This window comes from Equus przewalskii, chromosome 19 (assembly GCF_037783145.1).
Source record: "Equus przewalskii isolate Varuska chromosome 19, EquPr2, whole genome shotgun sequence".
NCBI lineage: Eukaryota > Metazoa > Chordata > Mammalia > Perissodactyla > Equidae > Equus > Equus przewalskii.
Genome location: NC_091849.1, coordinates 8,261,623 through 8,285,431, shown reverse-complemented (window position 1 = coordinate 8,285,431; position 23,809 = coordinate 8,261,623). Strand labels below are relative to the sequence as shown.

Genomic DNA, 23,809 nt, shown 5'->3' with positions numbered 1-23,809 from the left:
GTTCTGTTTTGGTTTGTAGCGATTGACAGACTGCAGAAAAACACTGTCGTCCCCTGCCCCTGCTCCCCGCCATGATACTTGTTTAAATGAGTGGTCTGGACAGGGCCAGTGAAAATTTATGCAGTCAAAATTTGACAGGAACATATCTGCTTCAGTGGGATAAAGGGAGGCAACACAGCTTTGTCCAAATAGGTTCACCATCAAGGGCAGGGCAGAGAAAAGAAGTCATAGAGCTGGAGAGATGCAAAACAAACCAACCAGACAACAGACCCATGGCTGATGAAACCATCCCCAAGAGCTGCAGTCCTTGGTCTGACCCATGGGCCCCCTGTGCCCGAATCATGAGAACCATCAGGGAGCGTAAGCACCATCCCTGAGCCGCGAGTCAGAATCACTGGGAGTGGGTCCCCTGTGGCCCATATGAGTCTGCAGACACTAGAACTTGAGACACTGCCCTCCAGACAAGAGGCTCACACACAGGTGACAGCATTACCTCATTCACACACAAAATCTGTCCTCGGACACCAGGGCTCCCTGAGCATCCCTGGGATGCAGCTGCGGTCAAGACCTATCTTAGTTCCAAGAGAAACTTTTTCAAAGTTGAACACAGAAAGTGACATCTTGCCCTCCAATTACTCCATGAGATTCTTTGCCTTAAGAGTAGAGGGCAGGGCAAGTGCCCTACAGCCCTGCTGGGGTTCTGGCCGAGGCAGACCAGGCCCAAGGTGGTCGCCCAGAGTACTCAGGACAAGCAGGGGCTGGACATAGGTGGGTTTGGGCAAAAAACTGTTAGGTGATCAGGTGACAGAATCTAACAATCATAAAAGCCCCCAGGACGAATTTCTTCCATAACCAGAAGAAGGCAGCTCCCTAGTCTACTCAAACAGAGAGCAACAGTCCCCTCACCACGGAATTTCAAGCTTCACATTTATCAGAATATTGGCTGCCTTTAGCAGCATCGCTTCCCATTCCCCACTTTGTAAACTGCTTCAGGAGAGGAACCTTCAATCCTTCCTCTCTTCTCCAAATGAGCATGGCAAACATTTAAACATAGCTTTGAAGCGGGGACTCAAATTGGTCTCGTCTCACAGTGCGGGGCAGGGTGGTCCAGCCAATCATCTACCTTGGAATGAAGCATCAGCTCCACCAATGCTTCTGGCATCACTCTCCCCAGCCTCAGGTGTGTTATTATTTGTCGTTCATCTGGGTTCCCAAGGGGCCAGGAACACCTGGGAGGTATTGGGAGGCCAACGCAAGGTGAGCCTTTGGAGGTACATTTGGAGTCTAGCTGATGGGCAGGAGGGTGTGGTGATCGAGCATCTTGTCCTGGCACTTCAGTGGCAACCTAATTCCCACATCTCAGAGGTTGCTCGGAGGCTGGGGATGGGGGTATCATTCACACCTGGGTGGGCCACCAGGGGCCCATGCTGCAGCTCCCACCACACACAGCTCTTCACTGACCACTTTTCTTCATCCTCATTCCTATCTTCCTGCCCCTCCCAGGCTCCCTCGTCCCACTCCAGTGCCTGTTTCATTTGTACGTTCCATGCAGGCTACGGCTAACCCCTAGAGTTTTCTTAGTCCTGGCTGGGAGATCTTTCTTCACTGGCCATGACCCCGACAGTCAGTTTCATTGGTGACAGCTGCTCCTCCCCAACTTTATGTCCCATTCTCCCTTCTGATGACGGAGGGGCATCCCACCTGTAGAAGAAAACTAATGGGGGGCCTGGCTGGGCCCATGGGACAGTAGGAGCTGCTCCATGAGCCCTAGGCACCCCGAGGCAAGCAGAACACTGCAGAGAAGCATCGCTCTCACACAGTGCAGTGAGGACAGGGTGCTCCTGACCCCGTCAGGAGCAGCCAGCTGGCCAGGCACCTCCTCATGGCATCCTTATCCCCAGGCAGTGACCATGTGCACGGCACACTTGCTCTGCCCCCAACACGGAGGTCACATCCCACAGCCCTAAGGAGGACACCTGGGTTAATCCCGTCCAGCATCCCTTGTATCTGGTCCTCCTGAAAAGCCACATACAGATGCAAAGGAGCCATCTGATAGGAGAGCTTAGGCCCCACTGCTAGTTTAGTTCAGAAGCTGAATCCTATGTGGAGTGAAATGCAGGCCTCCCTTGCACCAAAGGCCGGGCAATTCTGAGGCAAATGAGCCTGGATGAGGAGGGAAAGGCACAGCAGTGATCCTGACTTTCAGGGCAGGCAACACCCAAGAAGGCTGCATGGATGGCTCGAGGGCCACCATCCCCCTGGAGTTGGGGCCACACAGCCTGCCTGGGGACCCCAGGAAGGCAGCCGCACCGGAGTCGCAGCAGCCCAAGCTCAGCCCAGGTCCCAGTGATCCAGGCAGCCCACCCGCTGTCCTTTCCAACCCAAAGAGAGGAGGAGGAGAGAGAAACAAAGGGGAAGACATGGAGAGGGGAAAATGCAGAAACGAGAGAAAGTCAGGGCAACTGGAAAGTTCAGGTGAGAGAGAAGAGGAGCGGCTCCTTGGGCTGTGGTGGGCTCAGCAGGCCAGGAAAATATCGGTGCGGCAGAAGCTGGGCACACAGGGGCTCCACGCTGTATTTCTCAGCTTTTCTGAGCTCAGGCTGCAGTCTTCCCAGAGAAAACTTGTTTTTTAAAGGGAAGAATTCACGACTCTTATTTCCCTTCTCTCCTAGAATGACGAGGGCAGGGACAAAGAGCAGCTGTTAAAATGGCACCTCTGTCTTCACTCGCCTGGCCCCTCTTTCCATATCTCAGGGCCTTATCAGCCCGTCTTATCCGAGACAGGGAGTCTCTGGCTCCCACTGACCCCACAGAATCAACAGGGCCATTGAGAACACGCTGGAGGCAGCCCAGCTCCTTGTGCCACTGACACTATGGGACGCAAGGGGACCCATTGTGATTCCTGGGGTTGTGATTTCTGGTGTCAATAATCTCATAAAGTGTTGTGGGTGGGGGGCAGCTTGATTTTCAGAGTCTAGATTTTGTTTACAACCTGGATGGTGAGCATGAGAGGCAACGGGGCAGTTGTCCTTTGTCTCTCCAGGATTTCAAATCTCATGAGGCTCCATTTAATCTGGGGGGGACTTCGGTCCTTCTCAGCCTAGAAGAATATGGAGCTAAGTATCTTGAAAACAGACAAAGGCTCCCCTCAAAGACTGTGCTCTAAGGTACGACTGGCTGTGCTCCAAGTGCCTCTGCTCTGTTACTCCCCGGCTGAGTCCCCACCGGCCCTCTCAGGGGCTGGTAGTAGTTGGTGAATTATCAGGCATTTTGTAGCACATGTTTATGCCTCTCTGTCATTGCCTTTTAGCACTGCTGGCCCTTAGCACATTCACAAGGGGTGAACCCAAGGATGGGGAAGAAGGTCACCTTCCCGTCTGTTTCACTCCTTGATAACTTTTATCCTAATGGGGCCTAATGGCAAATGAGAGTCAAGTATTATAAATATGGAGTTTGAAGCAATTCTAACTTTCGAATCACTAATGCCATGCCTGTCCTCCACAGCTGTGGAGAATTAAGATTTGATTTCATTTAGAAGCCCTGAACAAACCTCAGCTTCTTGACTGAGACATCTGGAAGCCAAGCTTCAAGCCCTAAAATTTTAATTTAAGATTAAAATGACAAATTAAAATTCCCAACTTCTTTGAAGAACTGGAAACAACTAAATCACAGCCCTGACCCGTGTGCGCTCTTCCCCAGTTTTGAATGTCCGCGGTGGGTCAGCCCACTCAGTTTGCACACCAAACCAAAGAAGCACATGCTGAACTATGGGGACACCTACCAGGAACTAAAAGGCCAAATTAAAAGTGATGTGTAAAAATGAGACCCCCTAGTCTGTGGACTGAAGTTCCCTAATTCTATAGCGAAAGATTTCATAGTCATAATAAAGTACCCAAACCATTGTTTTCCAAGCAATGAATTCTGGTTATCTTTCTTAAGCTGGAAGCATATTGAACGGTCCCAACTGGGAAGTTCAAGGGATAATAAGATACAAACTATCAAGAAGAAGGTCAATAGTACATCTAAAGGCACATTTTTTCCCAGGATCCTTAAAGAGACGTGTTTGGGTGGGTCGGAAAAAGATGGAAGGAGAAGTAACTCTAAGAAACGCTAGCAGGAAGCACTGGAAGCAATGAAGGACTCACTGCAAAGGTCAGACAGGGTCTTGAGGAGTTGCTGGTCCATAGACAGTTGGCAGAGCTGGGTGATGGCAACACAAACATCAAAGACGAAAGAGGCCTAAGGGTCACCTAATCCAATTTTACATGAATTGCTAAAAGTGGCAGGAAATGTTTCCAAACTATCATCTGCCAAAACAAAGAGCAATTCTAAGTCACAGAGTTGGCAGCCAGATGGTTGACATGGCCAAAAACTCAGACTCACCAGCTGATTTGAAATTGCATTAACTACCCCTTCTCCAAAGACGTCTTGGAAAGATCCTGAAAATTAGCTAGATTTGCATCTAGAATCACAACATGGAACCATCCTCAAAGGCCATTTGTTCACAGCCCTCATAACGGATTGGTCAGGTGGTGTCACAGTCCCACAGAAGACAAAATAATGAACCCCAAGGGAATGATGCTACAAAAGACGGTGAATGGCAGTAAGCAGAAGGAGACTACCAAATGGGAGCTGAGAACTCGAGGGCAGGGCGTCACAGAGCAGTGGGCTGACAGAAATGGAGGCTGGAAAAGAATCGCCAGATTCACTAGAATCCCCAGTGAGCCGCACAGCACGGCTTGAAGCAGCACTAGTAAAACATGTGTAAAAACGATAAACGATACTGTCTAGATGCTATCCAAGCCCACGGGAGAAGTGCAACGCGGCCAGCCTCCATCACTCACTCGGAGCAGACAGCTGCAGAGAAGCAAGGGCAAGTGAAAACCATCCAGGCAGCCTTCGATCCAAACCCACTGTTCGGTGCATGTGTTTGGAAAGTCCAGCCTGAAGGCCAAGTACAGATGTTAGAGCAAATTGTGGTGGGCGGTGGGGAGGAGGTGCGCGGGGCTCCTGGCCTCCTCCTTGTTGTGGCCTGGTCCGGCTGTCTCGGGCCTCTGCAGCTCAGCTCCAAAAATAGCCACATCTTTCCCTGCCGTGTTTCACCCTGATGACAGGCAATTTGATGAACGATGTTCACTTCTTCACCCAGATGCAGGACACTTTCTGGTGGGCTTCTTCTGGGGGCGGTTATTTCAGGGGAGAGATATTAATTCCCTGGGAGCACCGTGTGGAAGAAGGGCGGCAGCAGAGGCAAAGGAATCTCTTCCCCGAAAGATTTACAAGGGGAGAGCGCTGCCTGCAGTCACGACAGGGACCCCGGCTTTTCATCTCAGCAGCATCCACCCGGCTCACGGAGGCCCAGCAACATCTGGCCCCACAGTGGCTGAAAAGAAAGAACCAACTGGACAGCCCATTTCTCTGGGTAGCAGGTCATCTTTCTGGAAATCTCTTCTGCGAGAGCAATCTCTCTTCTGAAGGTCCACTCCCATGAAGGACACGGATAAATAAAGAAGAAAGAGCCAAATACATAAAACCAGCACTTCAGTCGGCCTAGCATGAGCAAATTCCTGGATCAGCTTGAGAGGGTCTTTGAAGATAGTGAGAGGGAAGGGGGAATCTTTTTGGTAATCCTTTCCTGGGGGTCTGGGCCTTTCAACAGGTGAGGTCAGAGGTACCTGTTACAGGCTCTTTAGTCTTAGAACTGCCAGAAGGAGCAAGGCAAATTTGAAAGTACTGGGTTGGGAGGTGGGACGTGGGAAGACCAAGAAAAAGCAGTTATATTTGCATCTTATTACAAATTAGATCAACTTTAAAATTCATATTTAATTTAAACTCATCAAATTGAAAAAAAAGTTGAAAGGAAGGGACTTGGGAAAGAATAATGGGGTGACAACATCAGAGACAACATGTTTTCTCAATTTGAAAACACTGCTGTGTGTTTTGGGAGGCGGGGGAGGGGATGTTGAATAAATCAAGTGAAATTTTAATTTTAAAAAGCAATCAACATTTCAAGAGCTGCCTTCCTGTCTGAGGTTCCAGTACCAAGCTGACCACAGTTCATTAATGAGTTGAGGCCCTCCACCGGCCGACTCCATCACCACGCCCGGAAGGCAAACACGGGGATTATTAAGTCTATTCGGCAGACTTCCTCTGAAGCGAATAAAGCAAAGCAATCATTTCTTCTTCTTCTTCTTTTTTTTTTAAACCCCAACCCTGACTGTTCCTCGTGGTAAACACAGGAACACCCATGCTGTGCAATGCTTCCAAGAAACACCAGGATGACAAGAAGCAAAATGTCACATCACACTGGGTGGTGGACCCTCAAGTTCCACATCCAAGTGACGGGGAAAAGAAATGGCTTATTAAGTCAGAACCTAAAAAGAAGACGTCTTTTCCCAAAGAAAAATTGGGTACTTTGGGGAGTTGCATCAAGTCTTTTTTTTAAACAATCGCCTGGAAGAATTAATGCATCTTCCAGAAGCGTCTTACATCCTTTCCAAGGATCCTAACACACACCCTGAGAACCTGCTCCCTACAGTTGGATGCAACTAATCTTTGAGCGCTATTATGAGCCAGATCAAATGCTGCCCATTTAATCCCAGCAAATTTACCAAGTATTCCTCATCCCCACTTCACAGATGAGTAAAGTGAAGCTGAAATGGATGAGGTTTGTCCAAAGTCACAGAGTAGTAACAAGGGAAGCAAGACCTCTGATGGCAGATCTCACAGCAAACCTTCAGCTGCATGCTGATTCCCGGGCTATTTAAACAGCCAAAGGAAACCTAGAACTTTCCAGGACTGGCTTAGAGTAAGATGCGTCTTGGGTTGAATTCAATACTTACTAGCCGTGTGAGCTGGACGTCAGGAGGGAGCAGCTGTTGCCCCCTCCTTCGTGTTTTGATGAATGAACTTCCACGCCACTTCCTGAAAAGCCACAGCATGGGAGGGAACGTAGCTGAAGGACCACGGAATTGACACTCAGCAGTGGGAGCGTTTCCTCTTTCTTGCCCTTTGAGCCTGCCTGTTTAGGGCAAAATGGGGCGGACCCCATTCCCTAGTTCCAGGATGAGCACATGGCCCCAGCCTGGCTTTCTACTGGAGCTACCGTGAAAGAGATGCTCTCTTTCTGAAGTTGAGGTTGCCAAGGGTGATAAAATCCTGTAACTACTGGTTGCCTTCCTTGCCACCATGTAGAGATAGTCTTTCTGAGAATGCCACCAACAAAGGGAAACAGAAAAAGAGAGAGAGATTCCTAATCTCATCTGAGGCCCTGGCTCTAGCCATGCCCAAAGCTAGAACTCCTGAACCTCCCAGTTAAATGAACCAGTGAAATTTGTCACAGAGGGTTGTTTGAGCTGGCTTTCCATGACTTCCAGCCAAGAACACCAACAAATATAAGTCCATCTCATACAAATGTACAAAGCTTATTTGTACATCAGAACCTCCAGGTGTATCGCAACTAGAAGAAAATCCAGGGGCTCTCAGGATCTTCATGTGAATGAAAAAAAGGGGTGGAGAAATCTTACCAAACAGGATGCTTTTCTGGAAAAACAGATACTCAGGACGTCTGCAGCCTGCAGACTCAATCTTTGGGTAACAAGCCCTCCCTCCTGATCACCCTAGGAACCCATCTAAATAACCAGTGATGGTGATGAGGCACCTGCAGGCCATTGTACTTGCTGTGCAGAAGCTGTGTGACATCTGAAACATTCAGCACGTCCTTTCTTCTCACTGAGGCCTGAAAACCAACAAGGCTTCCTGGAAAAACATGCTTCACCAGCACCTACCTGACGCACTGGAGACCCGCGACACGTCCTGGGACTGGGTGGAGCGATTGCGACTCTGCTGTCTGCGCCGGCCAGTGGCTGACCTCGTGGTGCGCACGTGGACCTCACTCACTTTGAAGAAGGCCACCATGAAAGGCTGCTTGTCATAAGGGCCATCTCTGCCCACCAGGCCTGCGGCTCGGGGGTTGATGCTGAGTCCTTGAATGCAAACCAAAGCAAGCCTTTCTTTATTCCACGGAAATGGATTCATGCAGCTACATCACTGGGTCTACCCTGCCTCCCAAGGGCTGATCATCAAGAACGAGCACAAGGGAAAAGTATCGTACATTCTCAGACCTCCGATGGCTCCCTCTGCACAGGCCAAACCAAAACACCCCTTCCAAAGTTCCGTGAATCAAAGCAAGGAGTGTGCGAACCCCAAGGCTCTCCCATTTCTGCTAGTCTTTCCCCTTCATATTCATTCTTTCTTTCTGATCACATACCTCCCAATCAGCGAGGCACCTTCACAGGCAGTGTGTGCCCAGACTGAGGGCCTGTGAGGGGACCCTGAACTGCTGAGCTTTGATGCTGCAGGAGGAGGGGGTTCTGGAGAGTTCCTCGCAAACCTACTCAACAGAATTTTGACTATGCTCCCATCTTTCTCTTTATCGCAACATCCTCCGCCTGCCTCTGCCTATGACAGCTGTCTTCCCATTGTTACTTTTGGAACCTTGACCACCTAACCGTCTCCAAGGCCTTTCCAGGAGACCTCAGGGAAAGGTTTTGCTTTTCAACAGCAGTTATGAGGGAACAGTTAATGCAGTCATTCTAGAACCGAGGACTCAACTGTGAGCCATGGTTCTACCACAACGGTTGCAAAGGAAGTAAATGAGGACGACCGTTGGCCCGATTTTGGCAAACTTACCATCCCGAGTCACCACGCTTAGCTGAAGCCCCATGTTGTGCTGTGGGGTCACGACCCACAGATTGCTAGTGGCCGTGATGTCAAATTCCAGCCAGCCTTCTTCAGAGGCCCACACCATGCGGGTGTCCAACAAAAATAGGTCTGAGTCTCTGAAAGAAAGGAAAGATGGCATGGTGAATAGCACACCGCCCCCTCAGCTCATTCTCCCTCCATCCTGCCCCAGGGTTAGAATAAAAAATGCCAAAGGCGGATCAGGTCCCCCTGTGCAGCACCTCCACAGGTGCCCTGCCGTAGCTCCAACTGGCATGATGTCACACAGGAGATACGCACGACACAACCTGGAGAGAAATGAATATGCGTTGGGGCCCTTCCCAGAAACCAGCTTTCTCCCCAACACAGCAGGATCCCTCAGCTTCCCTGAAAGCCTTGCTATGGATGCTCGTGCCAAATCTTTCTTGCAATTAGGGTAAATTAGAAATAAATAAATAAATAAAGTCATACCGTTGCTTACTTTATGGCTAATGAACTCTAAAAAGAGAGAAACTTGGGGGGGGGGGGGCAGTGAGGAAAAGGATCTAGAAAATATTAAAATCAGGATCAAGATGAGCATTTACAAAGTTGTGCTTTTTTTTTTTTAAATTAGGATCTGACAGTCTTCATATGTTAGTTCCTGTGAAATAAGGAGAAGCAAGAAGCTACTTCATCTTTCTGAGTAATCATCAGTTCTTTTCTTTTAATTAAGACCTTTGAATGGTCTATGGTGAGTGTGGAGGCCTTTCTCGTGTGGCCTGTGTAACCGTGGGTGTATGCTGAGTGATTTTAAAGTCGACCCAGCACAGCTGTGAGCCACGGCTGGGGTTCTCGGAGGCAAATTCAGAGAGTCCATTCCTTCCATTGTGCTCCACAGGGAATATTTTCATACTTTTTACAGTTTTCAACTAATGTAACCCTAGGGGTTGTGGGAAGATGGAGTGAGGGTTTCTTCCTGCTCACCCACGTGTCGTGACAGAAAAGTGCTAGAGATGGTCACCTGCATGTGTTGCAAGGATGCTCTGAATCTGAGTTGACGTCCCAGGGTAACTGGCATGAAGTGGCCTGGAATTTCCATGATGGAAAGGGGGCTATTTTGGCCCTGGAAAGATTCAAATCTCCTGGCGCTGGAAATATTTTGCTGCAATATCTTACAGGATAGAAAAATTACTAGACTTAAATACTAAATTTAAGACTGAGCATCACTTTACTAACACTGTACATTTAAACTGGTTATAAAGAGCTTTTATATGCTTTCCTTTCTCGGTCCTTACAACAGGCCTGAAAGCTCACTAGACCATCAGTATCCCCATTTTACAGCCAGCGAAAGGAACACTGGGACACGATGTTACAGATACGTGGCCAAGATCAAAAGCTAGTAAGTGAAAGAACTAGCTAGTGAAAAGAAAGTAAGTGGAGTCAGGGTTTTCCATAATGACAAACTGCCTTTTGAGATTATTACAAAAGACAATCTGAGACAAATGAACAAAATTTATCTCATTTGCAAGGCCAGTGAAACATCCGAGTTAAAAATTTTAGATTTCTCCGAGAGAACCAACTGTTCCTGTTTACACGGCTTAGAGTTAGAAGGAAATTCTATTGTCATCTTTTCCAAGCTTGAAACAGTAGGTGCAGCTCACAGGAGTTTACTCAGCTGCCGAACAGAATCCGTGGGGCTGCACTCAGGTCTGCCATCTTTAATGCGTCTCCGACGTGCATGTGTCACACCCCCTGTTGACAAATTACCCCCCACGACTGAGGTAACTGTGAGTGGGCAGACAGGAGGTGTTCATGGAAAACAGCAAGAGGGGATTTGCAAGGCCAAAGCTTTGAAGTTCAGATGCAAAAAGACATAAACTCTGTTCTGGAAGGTCGGAAAAGACCCTTATCCAGAAATAACACAGACACTATGAACAGCACTGTGGGAAAAGCAGCCCTGGTCCCAAAGATAGCGCAAGACATAGTCATGTCAGAGCAGCATCCGCTTGAAAGAAGTGCCTTGAGAATCCCAGGACGTGAGGCTGCCCTTGAGGAGAGGATCGGTGAATGGACCTACTGCCAATAGTCACTTGTCGCTATTTACAGAGCTTCCATGATGCCAGTGGCACATAATTTTAGGGACTTGTAATAAGGACACCAAAAATATAGTCCAGAATATGAGTGCAGCATAGCTGATAGAATGAGCTTTCATTTTTAAAAAGTAGGGATTATGTTAAAAGAAATGGGAGTCTATTACAAGAGAAACTGGGGGATATGACAGAAGACCATCTTCCAAAAATAGGAGAGAGAAAAGGAGAAAAGAGGGGAAGGAGCTGACTGCAAGAAGGAAAACATGAATCAAAAGCTGAACGTGGGGCTCAGGGGGAAGAGCGTTGATAAGAAGGAGTAACAACCACGACATGGAAGAACTGAGATCTACAGGGTGAGTGGGGATTAGTGGACCCGGGGAGCCAAGCTTCTAGCCTGACGCCGCTCCTGAGTCACAGTGGGGGACCCAGGAATTCGTGGTGTTTGTCCGCCACACTTGCTGACTGCACGATGAGGATGCCGCTGGTCCTTGCTGCCTAGAGACCTGGGGGTCTACCAGATGAGCTGGGAAGGATGGAAACTGTGGCTCACTGACAGTGAGACAGTCTCAGATTTAGATGTTTAGGTCTAGGATGCTCGGGTCGCTTGGAAGGGAGGCGAGGTAGTGCACGGACTTAAAATAAGTGGAGTAAATGGACAAAGTAACAATGCATATTTACTGCGTACTTTCAATATGTAGGCATGTGCCCAGAGCCCCTCCTCTATTCCCCAGGAAGCCCAAAGAAACAGGGCTGATTACTGCATCTCTTCTACAGCTGAGGACATGGAGCCTAGAGAGGGTAAGGCATTAAGTGGGATGACCAGAACTTAAATCAGAGCCCAGGCTCTTAGCCACCTCATATCTAAAAAGCAGAGTCAAAACAAGTACAGGGCACAGGTTGAAAATACTGAGCAAGGGCTGTGAATAAGGGAAGGGATCAAAATCTACTGCACATAAACGCCAACGTCAGCTGGATACAGAAAACACACTAAGATACTCAGGGCTGGCACAGGATCAGAAACTACAAAGGGGTTCTCATATCAGGGTCAGGGTAGGAAGGGGTGAAAGGTGTGCACAGGAAGGGACACGGGATGTCTGATGCCTGCTGGTGGAACTCCAGTGGCCTTCCCAGTCTCACCCTACGCCTCCTGATAAGCAGAATGCTCTCTGTCTACACTGAGAACACCACTGACACACTGACACAGCCAGGTTGAGGAACTTTTAAAAAAAGAATTACAGCTTTAAGGAACAACTTTGCTGGCTCACCCTCAACACTTTCAATAACTCAGGTATTTGAAAGACACTATTCATGGCAAGTCATTCAAACGTGCTGGTCTGAGCCACATCTATTTACTTTTCTTCAATGACACAGCCTTCTTAGTCTGTGTCAAGAAAGAGACAGAATTTTGAATGAATTCATTGCCTATTTGGTTCTCAACCAACTCACAGATCCCCACGTTTCATGATGAATATGCATTCCACCTTCCAGGATGCAGTAATGTTGTCCCACCCCAGGGCATGCATTTCCTCATATTGTGATCACCAGGGCAAATGAAGTTCTTAACAAGTAATAAACCTAACAAGAGATTTCTAGAAATTTTCAAAAATTCACCCTCAGGTTAGAGTTGACTGACAGCAAGCCATTCACAAGACTGGCAGTACTGGTGCTTGTGGGAGAGGTCAGCCCCGTGACCTCGGAGGCACAGCCTCCAAGGCACCTGCCCATGTTGATGATACTCCATCAGGCAAACAGAATGGATCTTTCTGTTCTTCACCTTGGAGGAGGGCAGGAGGCGTCTGAGCTCCTGGTGGCCTGGCTTTGACCTTTCCTGACAAATGGCACCCATTAGGGTCACAGTGCCCCAGATGAAGTGCACCTCTGCTCACTGCTAGTCATTTTACTAGAAAACTGTTCTTGATAAAGTGGAATTTCTAAGTCTGAAGCAAGCAGATGTATGAAATATTTGAAAGGTGAGTCTGTGGTCTGGTTTCTTTATTTCTTCATAACATATTCCTTTGCCATTTGTGTGTCTGGACTAAATGGTAAACTGAGATACAAAACAACATTCTTACACTGACCAACTCTACACAAGGAAAATTCAATTTTCAAATAGAATGAAAGTCAAAAATCAATCATTTTAGAATATTAGTAAAGAAAGACTTTTGACTTTTTTCTTATGTAATGCATCATATATAGAGGATTATGTCCAAACTTTTACCACTAAAAAGACAGAAAAGGAATAGCAAAATAGAGCTCTACAAATCAGAGTAAACTGCTACATACAAGCACAGATTTGAGTAACAAGAGTGAACGAACATCTGTATTATATAATTGGCTAAGCTCTTATCGATTCTATGCCACTTGATATTAGCCAATTTTCACCTCAAGGGCTAGCATGGTATAAGGAGACGGTTCAAATATCCAAGGTCCCTTAGCTCTGAAAGAGACATTCATCTTCAATAAGCCAGTACAAATCACTTTGCTGTCCGAATATTAACACAGCAAGCCCTTCCGTGGTGTTTACTGCTAACTGCTTGTACATATGTGAACTCCTCACAGCTACCATGAGAGGCAAATACTATGAACACCATCACAGGTTTACAGATGAGGAAACTGAGGCACAAAGCTTGCTCACAGTCATACAGCCAGTAAGTACAGAGCTGGGATTTGAACCCAGGCAACATGGCTCAAGTATTGCATATGCTCTTAACCATCACAGCGGTGGTTCTCATGTTCACCCTGCATTGGAAGCCCCTGGGGGGCTTGTTGACACACAGGCTGCTGGGCCTACCCCCAGATTTCTGGGGTGGAGCCTGAGAATTTGCATTTCTAACAGGTTCCCAGGTGATGCTGATGCTGCCGGTCCGGGGACCACACTTCAAGAGCGATTGACCTACAGCATACTCCCTCTCTCTTAAATATGAGTAGCATGCCCTTCACCTGCTTTTCAGACTTAAGGTTCAAAGCTATTTGCCATAAAGATTTCTTGCTCCTCTCCTTAAAAGAGTGCAAAGCAAATGTAGGCTGCTCCACAAGGAAATGTTTGAGTGTCCTATGGATTGATCTTACCCCTGGGGAGGTATCAAGTTAGACTCATACTCAAAATCACAGATAAGATCAAGTTCAAAGTAACAGAATTATTAGAAGACTTGCTTCTATGTGTCCAACACACGGAGACAGGGGGAAGGAGGAAGATTACTTAAATTCATGGCTACCTAACCTGTCCTCTTTGACCACATGAACAAAATAATGTCCCCATCCCCTGGGGTATACTCCAACGTCCCTAGTGATCAAGCACAGGCTGAATGAGGAGTTCTGCCACCCTTCAAACATGTTACATGCAAATCTTATATGTTTTAGTTCTCATTACCAATTTGAGATTTCCATACCCTTGTCCAACAGGGGGAAATAAAACAGTAAAAATACTGTTAACTTGTGATTCAAAAAAGAAAGATGTTCCATAAAAATAATCTTAACCACTACCATGGCCTATCTCCCACAAAGCTGGACAGCCTGGTAAGGAGATGCATGCAACCAAAGCAATCTGTTTCTGGGAATGAATAATACAGAAGGCATACTTTCCAGAAATAAAACCTGTTTTCTTTTCTCTTCCATGTTTACCAAGTGGATAAAGAGTTCCCAAACAACAATTTCTCCTGCCCACCACACCCGGACTTCCTCTATCCTCCAAATTCAGCATTCTTTTGGGTGTATACAATTCTTTATGATAATTTTTAACTCCTCTCTGTAACATTCTCTTCTACACCGTGCCTTTGCAAAGAACAGAACATAGACAGGCTGAGGAATAAGTCTTGGTAGCTTCTTGAATCTTTTATTTTTTTAAATTTCAGGTAGATCATTCTAGGTATGAGGAGTATGCATTTGACTAGGAAGATGAAACTAACTAGTTACATAACCTGAGCTGTGGGTCAGTTGTATTATCCCTTTGTCAGAGGCAAAGGAACAAATACTGGAAAGGTCACTGCTTGCCTGGGGCCCACACTGAGTGTGCCAGAGATTGTCAAGCCAGCAGTAAGATTTCAGGAGTCTCTGAGGATCATACCTATGAAAACCAGATACAGAAAGAGAAGCAGGTGTGGCTGGGCCTGGTGATAAAAGGCTTTGATTTTCCTCTGCCCAAACTACAATAGAGTTCTCCCATCCCGGCTTTCTCAAATTTGCCCTTCTCTTCAAAAAATAAAACAGTCTCAGGTATCTCACACTTATCTCACTGAAGATAAAGGTTCCCGTCACTTCACTTCAGCAGGCAGCACTGAAAATCCAACAGAATTCATAGAACAGTTTCTAAGACATGCTTTTCTAAGGAAACTGCCCTCTGAGATCCTGGAACTGAATCAACCACTGGGTTAAGGTCATGTTTCCAGAACTACACCATTTGGTTAACGAGACGAACATCAACATTTGTGGGGATTTGCTATAAAGATTTCTAAATAAGAATAATAAAAATACCATCCTTCACAGATGTATGTTTCTTGCTCTGATGTATCAAAGTAACACTTCCACAAGGAACAAGTTAAAAAACAAAACTATTTGAAGTCATCTGAGAGCAACCAATACAGACAACACTTGATGGGTCAAGATCTCAGAGGGAAGGAAAAGGCGTTGAGGTGAGCCCTGTATTTGTTGTTGCCTTTTCATCTGAGGGCATTTGTCAACTCCTGGCATGAGGGACAGATGCCAAACAGGAGGAGCAGCCTAGAGCCTGGAGCAGTATCACTGGCTGGGGATGACTGGAGTTTAAGGCAGCTGGGAATTAAAGGGCTAAGGTCCCAGAGGAAAGGGGCTGCATAGAAGTGAGCTCATAAAAGTGATCTCATAGAAGTTTGGGTTCACTTCCTTTAGGACCTTGGCTCTCAAAGTCGTGGCTGCCTTGAACTCCAATACTTCCATTTGAGATATTCGCCAAATATTAAGCTGGGTATGCATGAAGTAAGAAGCTGAGAAAACAAGCAGAAAAAACTGCTTAGAAGATAAAAACCAAAGTGGAGTTTTTGGCAGTCTCACATTGCTGGGGAGTTGAAATTAGAGTTCAGAGCCCACCAAGGAAGACAGGTTCTGGTAAACATCCTAGACCTTCAGCTGAGATTTCTAAAGGGCTAAAATCTAGGAGAAAGTGAAAACCAAAAACAGACAAACCTTAACTCATCCTGAAACCCAGCCTCAATTAGAACAAAAAGAACAAGGTGATCTGCCTGCATTTTATCTGTTTTCCAAAGAAAATAAGATCTAGTCTGGGAGGAGATAATATCTGGAATTGTTTTTCATAATGTCCAGTATTTAATTAAAAAAAATTATCAGACATGCCAGGAAATAAAACCAAATGAGGGAAGATCAAGAGAACAAACAGATAATGGAAACAGAACCATAGATGATTCAGATAATAAAGTTATTAGACAGGATCTTTGAATCTAGCCTTATATAAAAAAGGATAATAAATCACAAGTTGGGCATGTTCCAGGGATGTGAAGTTGGTTTAACATTAGAAAATGAGTTAATGTAGTATATTGCATTAATAGCACTATAAAGGAGAAAAATCATATAATCATGCCCCCAAATCGGAAAAAAATTGATAAAATTCCACACCAATTTCTAATTTTCAAAACTCAGTAAACTAGGAATAGAGGAGAATTTCCTTAATCTAATAAAGAGTATCTACAAAAACACTTATAGCAAACATCATATTTAATAGTGAAATATTAAATCTTTCCCTCCTTCAATTAGTAATCTGACAGAGATTTCCAATTTGAGGTTAGAAATCTGAATGGAATTCACCATTGTACTGGATGTCCAGCCAGCACAAGAAAACAAGAAGAGATTGGTGTCAAGATGGTGCCATAGGTGGACTCTGAACTCACCTCCTCCCATGAACACAACCAAGTTATAACTACTCTTGGAACAATTACCCCTGAGAGAGAACTTAAAACTGGATAAAAAGAACCCCTACAACAAGGGACAGTCCTGATTGAGGTGGAAGAGGCATAAATTCCTTCTGGAGAGAAAAAAGCCATCTTTGCGAGCTGCAGAGTTCCACAGCTGGCTGGGAGAAATCGCAAGGTATGCAGCCTTCCCTGGAGGAGTAGGGGATCTGAGCAGGGGAGCCTTACCACTATAAGCATCCTTCAGACTCAGTACAACTGAGACGAGTGTCATAATATCTGGCTTTGCTGGCTATTAACTTCAACATAGCATAACCCTAGAAAAGCTATTGGATATAAGTGATAAAAAGCCAGTTCTTAAAGGGCCCATGCACAAATTCACCCATTTCAGAAAGCAACCTAAAATCACCAGAAAGAAAGGTGCACAGTCCTTTGGTGAAAAGAGACTCACCTGATAGGCTCTGGGTGCATCTCAGTAAGAGGTGACTCTCCAGGGACAGAGACACTGGCAGCAGCCATTATTGTGACTGAGTACAGGCATGCTGGCAGACACCACTGGAGTTCTTCCCCTGGCCTGTTGGCCCAGAGGCTGCTCTGCCCACTAGAGCACTGATTTAATCCAGCTCAGCCAGGGGAGGCAGCCCACCCTAGGGACTGGTCCCACTTGACAGCAAGCCCTCAGGCAACTTGTCAGCCTGCATAGACTGGGTGTCTTGATCCTCTACAGGCAGGCAGATGAGTCCACCTCTGTCTGGGGGGGGGGGGCATGAGTGAGAAGCAGGTGGAGCATGTGGGGACCTCTGTAGTGGGGTGACTGGGTCTGATTCAGGGGGTTAGGATGTGTGCACGGGCCAGGACTGTGTTGATGGTGTGTGTGGACCTGCTTATCAGTGGCAGAAGATCTGCGCTTCTCAAACAGCCACATACAGGATTGGCCCTGCCTTCCAAAGCCTGAAACAATTGGGTGCTCCTGTGCCTGGGGCTAGCCCCACTCAGCTGCAATCCTGAGAGCTGACCTTCAGCAATTGTAAGCCCAAACCTAGCAACAAGGCACGCTGGAGGCCTACTCACTTTACAGAAAAACAGCAACAGGAATGTGCTATTAGACCTTGCTGCCAACTGTGCTGGGGCTCTCCAAACCCAATAAAGTGACTAAAGGGTCCAAGGCAGCCACACACAGCTGAGCTTTACAACCAGCCAGCCAGGGAGATGGCCTAAACTCCCTGGGCACCTGCAGCAAGAGCAACCCTGCCACAACACAAGGACACATGTAACCCACACAGGGGACATTCCTGGAACATTTGGAACTGGTGACAAGAGGGAAGCACACTGCCCGGCCTCATAAGGCATCTCTTACATAAGGCTACTTCTCTAAGATCAGGAGACATAGCTGACCTACCTAATACACAGATATAAGCACAGAGAAAGAGACAAAATGAGGAGGAGGCAAAGGAATACGTTCCAAGCAAGGGAACAGGACAAAACCCCAGAAAAAGAACTAAATGAAACAGAAATAAACAATCTACCTGAAAAAGAGTTCAAAAAAAATTCTTAAGGATGCTCACTGATCTTGGGAGAAGAATGGATGAATACAGTGAGAACATCAACAAAGAATTAGAAAATATAAAAAAGAACCAATCAGAAATGAAGAATATAATATTGGAAATGAAAAATTCACTAGAAGGACTCAATAGCAGAGTACATAATACAGAAGAATGGACCAGCGAGCTAGATAAAATACTAGAGGAAGTCACCCAAGCAGAACAGATAAAAGAAAAAAGAATTAAAAAGAATGAGAACAGTCTAAGGGAACTCTGGGACAACCACCAAGTACACTAACATTCATATTATAGGTGTCCCAGATGGAGAAGAGAGAGACAAAGGGGCAGAGAATCTATTTGAAGAAATAATAGCTGAAAACTTTCCTAACCTAAGAAAGGAAACAGACATCCAGGTACAGGAAGCATAGAGAACACCAAACAAGATAAACCCAAAGAGGCCCACACCAAGATACATTGTAATTAAAATGTCCAAAATTAAAGACAAAGAGAGAATCCTAAAAGCTGCAAGAGAAAGGCAACAAGTGACATACAAAGGAAACCCCATAAGGCTATCAGCTGACTTCTTGGCAGAAAGCTTACAGACTAGAAGGGAATGCCATGATATATTTAAAGTGCTGAAAGGAAAAAACCTACAGCCAAGAATACTCTACTCTACCCAGCAAGGTTATCATTCAGAATGGAAGGAGAAAGAAAGAGTTTCCCAGATAAGCAAAAACTAAAGGAGTTTATCACCAAGAAACCAGTTTTACAAGAAATCTAAAGGGACGTATTTAAGTGGGAAAGAGAAGACAAATAGGAATAAGAAAATTATCACCAAAAAAAGGCAATAAAATCACTGGTAAAGGCAAAAATACAGTAAAGGTAGCAGATCAACCACCTATGAAGATAACATGAAGGTCAAAAGACAAAAGCACTAAAATTACTTATTTCAATGATAAGAGGGTAATGGATACACACACACAAAATAAAAGGTTAGATATGATTTCAAAAACATAAAATGTGGGAAAGGGGGAGTAAAAGAGTAGAGCTTTAGGAAGAGGTCAAACTAAAGAGACCATCAACTCAATATAGATTGCTATACATGTAGGTTACTATATATGAACCTCATGGTAATCACAAACCAGAAATCAATAATAAATACACAAATAATTAAGAGAAAGGAACCCAAACATAATACTAAAGAAAGACATCAAACCACAAGGGAAGAGAGCAAGAGAAGAAGAAAGGAACAGAGAATAACTACTAAAACACTCAGAAAAAAGTAAGAAAATGGCAATAAGTACATATTTATCAATAGCTACTTTAAATGTCGATGGACTAAATGCTCCAATCAAAAGACATAGGGTGGCTGAGTGGATAAAAAAACAAGACCCATATATATGCTGCACACAAGAGACACACTTCAGACCTAAAGACACTCACAAACTGATAGTGAAGGGATGGAAAAAGATACTCCATGCAAATGGCAAAGAAAAGAAAGCTGGGGTGGCAATACTTATATCAGACAAAATAGATTTTAAAACAAAAACTGTAACAAGACACAAAGAAGAGCAATACATAATGATAAAGGGAACAATCCAACAAGAGGATATAACACTTGTAAATATCTATGCATTCAACATAGGAGCACCTAAATATATAAAGCAATTATTAACAGACATAAAAGGATAAATATAGTAGGGGACTTTAATACTCCACTTACACCAATGGATAGATCATCCAAACAGAAGATCAACAAGGAAACACTGGCCTGAAATGACACATTAGATGAGATGGACTCAGTATATATATACAGAACATTCCACCTAAAAACTACAGAATATACATTATTTTCAAATGCACACGGAACATTCTTCAGGACTGATCACATATTAGGCCACAAGACAAGTCTCAATAAATTTAAGAAGACTGAAATAATATGAAGCATCTTTTCTGACCACAAAGATATGAAACTAGAAATCAACTACAGGAAGAAAATCAGAAAAGCCACAGATATGTGGAGATTAAACAAAATGCTACTGAACAACAATTGTGTCAATGAATAGATCTAAGAAGAAGTAAAAAAATACCTGGAGACAAATGAAAATGAAAATACAACATGCCAAAATCCATGGGACACAGCAAAAGTGGTTCTAAGAGGGAAGTTTATAGCAATACAAGCCTACCTCAACAAACAAGAAAAATCTCAAACAATCTAACAGTGCACCTAAAGGAAGTGGAAAAGAAGAACAAAGCCCAAAATCAGTAGAAGGAGGGAAATAATAAAAACCAGAACAGAAATGAATGAAATAGAGATTAAAAAAACAATACAACAAATCAATGAAATGAAGAGCTGGCTCTTTGAAAGGCTAAAACAAAATGGACAAACCTTTTGCTAGACTCACCAAGAAAAAAGGAGAGAAGGCTCAAATAAATAAAATCAGAAATGAAAGAGGAAAAATTACAATGGACACCTCAGAAATACAAAAGACAATAAGAGAATATTACAAAAAGCTATATACCAACAAATTGGATAATCTAGAAGAAATGGATAAATTCTTAGAAACATACAACCTTCCAAAACTAGACCAGGAAGAAGAAGAAAATTTGAATAGACCGATCACCACTAAGGAGATCGAAACAGCAATCAAAAACCTCCCAAAAGATAAAAGTCCAGGACCAGATGGCTTCCCTGGTGATTTCTACCAAACATTCAAAGAAGACTTAATACCTATCCTTCTCAAAGTCTTCCAAAAAATTGAAGCGGAGGAGAAGGTTCCTAACTCCTTCTACGAACCAACAATACCCTAATACCAAAACCAGACAAGGACAACACAAAAAAAGAAAATTACAGGCCAATATCACTGATGAACTTTGATGCAAAAATCCTCAACGAAATACTAGTAAATCAAATACAACAATACATTAAAAAGGTGGTACACCGTGATCAAGTGGGATTTATTCCAGGGATGCAGGCATGGTTCAACATCCACAAATCAATCAACATGATATACCACATTAACAAAATGAGAATAAAAATCACATCATCATCTCAACAGATCAGAGAAAGCATTTGACAAGATACAGCATCCATTTATGATAAAAACTCTGAATAAAATGGGTACAGAAGGAAAGAACATCAACATAATAAAGGCCTTATATGACAAACCCACAGCTAATACCATTCTTGATAGAGAAAAACTGAAAGCTATCCCTCTAAGAACAGGAACCAGACAAGGATGCCCACTTTTACCACTCTTATTTAACATAACATTGGAAGTCTTAGCCAGAGCAATCAGGCAAGAAAAAGAAATAAAAGGGATCCAAATTGGAAAAAGAAGTGAAACTGTCACTATTTACAGATGACATGAGTTTATACATATAAAACATTAAAGAATCCACTAAAAATTTTCTAGAAATGATAAATGAATACAGTCAGGTAGCAAGATACAAAATCAACATACAAAAATCATTTGCATTTCTATACACTAACAACAAAGTAGCAGAAAGAGAAATTAAGAATACAATCCCATTTATAACTGCAACAAACTGAAAACTATAAAACATTATTGAAAGGAATTGAAGACACAAAGAAATGGAAAGATATTCTGTGCTCTTGGATAGGAAGAACTAAACATAGTTAAAATGTCCATACTTCCTAAAGCAATCTATAGATTCTACGCAATCCCTATCAAAGTTCCAACAACATTTTTCACAGAAATAGAAGAAAGAATCCTAAAATTTATATGTAATAAGAAAAGACCCCAAATAACCAAAGGAATCCTGAGAAAAAAGAACAAAGCTGGAGCTATCACACTCCCTGATTTCAAAATATACTACAAAGCTATAGTAACCAAAACAGCATGGTACTGGCACAAAAACAGACACACAGATCAATGGAACAGAATCAAGAGCTAGAAACAAACCCACACATTTATGGACAGCTAATAGTCGACAAGGGAGCCAAGAACATACAATGGAGAAACGAAAGTCTCTTCAATAAACGGTGTTGGGAAAACTGGACAGCCACATGCAAAAGAATGAAAGTAGACCATTCCCTCACACCATGCACAAAAATCAACTCAAAATGGATTAAAGACTTGAATGTAAGACCCGAAACCATGAAACTTCTAGAAGAAAACATAGGCAGTACACTCCTTGACACGGCATATAATAGCAGCATATTTTCAAGTACCATGTCCGACTGGGCAAAGGAAACAACAGAAAAAAATAAACAAATGGGACTACATCAAACTAAAAAGCTCTGCACAGCAAAGAAAACCATCAACAAAATGAAACGACAACCTAAGAATTGGGAAAGGATATTTGCAAACCACATATCTGATAAGGGGTTAATATCCAAAATATACAAAGAACTCATACATCTCAACAACAAAAAAACTAACAGCCCAATTAAAAAATGAGCAGAAGATCTGAACAGAGATTTCTCCAAAGAAGATATACGGATGGCCTACAGGCATATGAAAAGATGCTCAACATCATTAGCTAGCACGGAAATGCAAATCAAAAGTACAATGAGGTATCACTTCACTCTGGTCAGAATGGCTATAATTAACAAGACAGGAAACAACAAATGTTGGTGAGGATGTGGAGAGAAGGGAACCCTTGTACACTGCTGGTGGGAGTGCAAACTGGTGCAGCCACTATGGAAAACAGTATGGAGAGTCCTCAAAAATTAAGAATATATCTACCATATGATCCGGATATTCCACCGTTGGGTATTTATCCAAAGAACTTAAAAACACAAATGCATAGAGATACATGCACCCCTATGTTCATTGCAGCATTATTCACAATAGCCAAGACTTGGAAGCAACCGAGGTGTCCATCAAGGGACAATTGGATAAAGAAGATGTGGTATGTATACACAATGGAATATTTCTCAGTCATAAGAAATGATGAAACCTGGCCATTTGTAACAACGTGGATGGACCCTAAAGGTATTATGCTGAGTGAAATAAGTCAGAGGAAGAAAGTCAAATACCATATGATCTCACTCATAAGTAGAAGATAAAAATGACATACAAACACATAAAAACAGAGATTGGATTGGTGATTACCAGAGGGGAAGTGGGAGGAGGAGGGTGAAAGAGGTGACTAGGCACATGTATGTGTGATGGATTGTAATTGGTCTTTGCATGGTGAACGTGATGTAATCTACACAGAAATCGAAATATAACAACGTACACCTGAAATTTATATAATGTTATAAACCAATGTTACTGCAATTAAAAAAAGAAAAAAATAAGGAAAAAGAAACAAAAAACATAAGGATTACAAAGGAAGAAATGACTGATATTTATAGATGACATGATTATATTTATAGAAATTCCAAGACACTGCACAAAATAATTATCAGAATATGTGAATTTGCAAGATTCCTGGATAAAAGATCAACATAGACAAATCAATTGTATTTCTATATGTAGGCAAAAAACAACTAGACACTGAGATTTTTTAAAGCTAACAATACCATTTACAATAGCATCAAAAATTTCAATGCTAGGAATAATTCTAATAAAAATATTCAAGACATACAAAACTACGAGATAATATTGAG

General features: G+C 43.8%; 1 protein-coding gene across 1 annotated transcript in view; it reads right to left on the bottom strand.

The window, feature by feature from the left end:
- BMP6 (bone morphogenetic protein 6) overlaps positions 1 to 23,809 on the bottom strand; it is a 152,300-nt gene that overhangs the window by 6,976 nt on the left and 121,515 nt on the right. Inside the window, exons 3-4 of the mRNA XM_070584024.1 lie at positions 8,692 to 8,840; positions 7,788 to 7,985 (exon numbers count right to left, since the gene is read on the bottom strand). Of these exons, the coding sequence (XP_070440125.1) occupies positions 7,788 to 7,985; positions 8,692 to 8,840 (347 nt within the window). The remainder of the gene's footprint in view (positions 1 to 7,787; positions 7,986 to 8,691; positions 8,841 to 23,809) is intronic.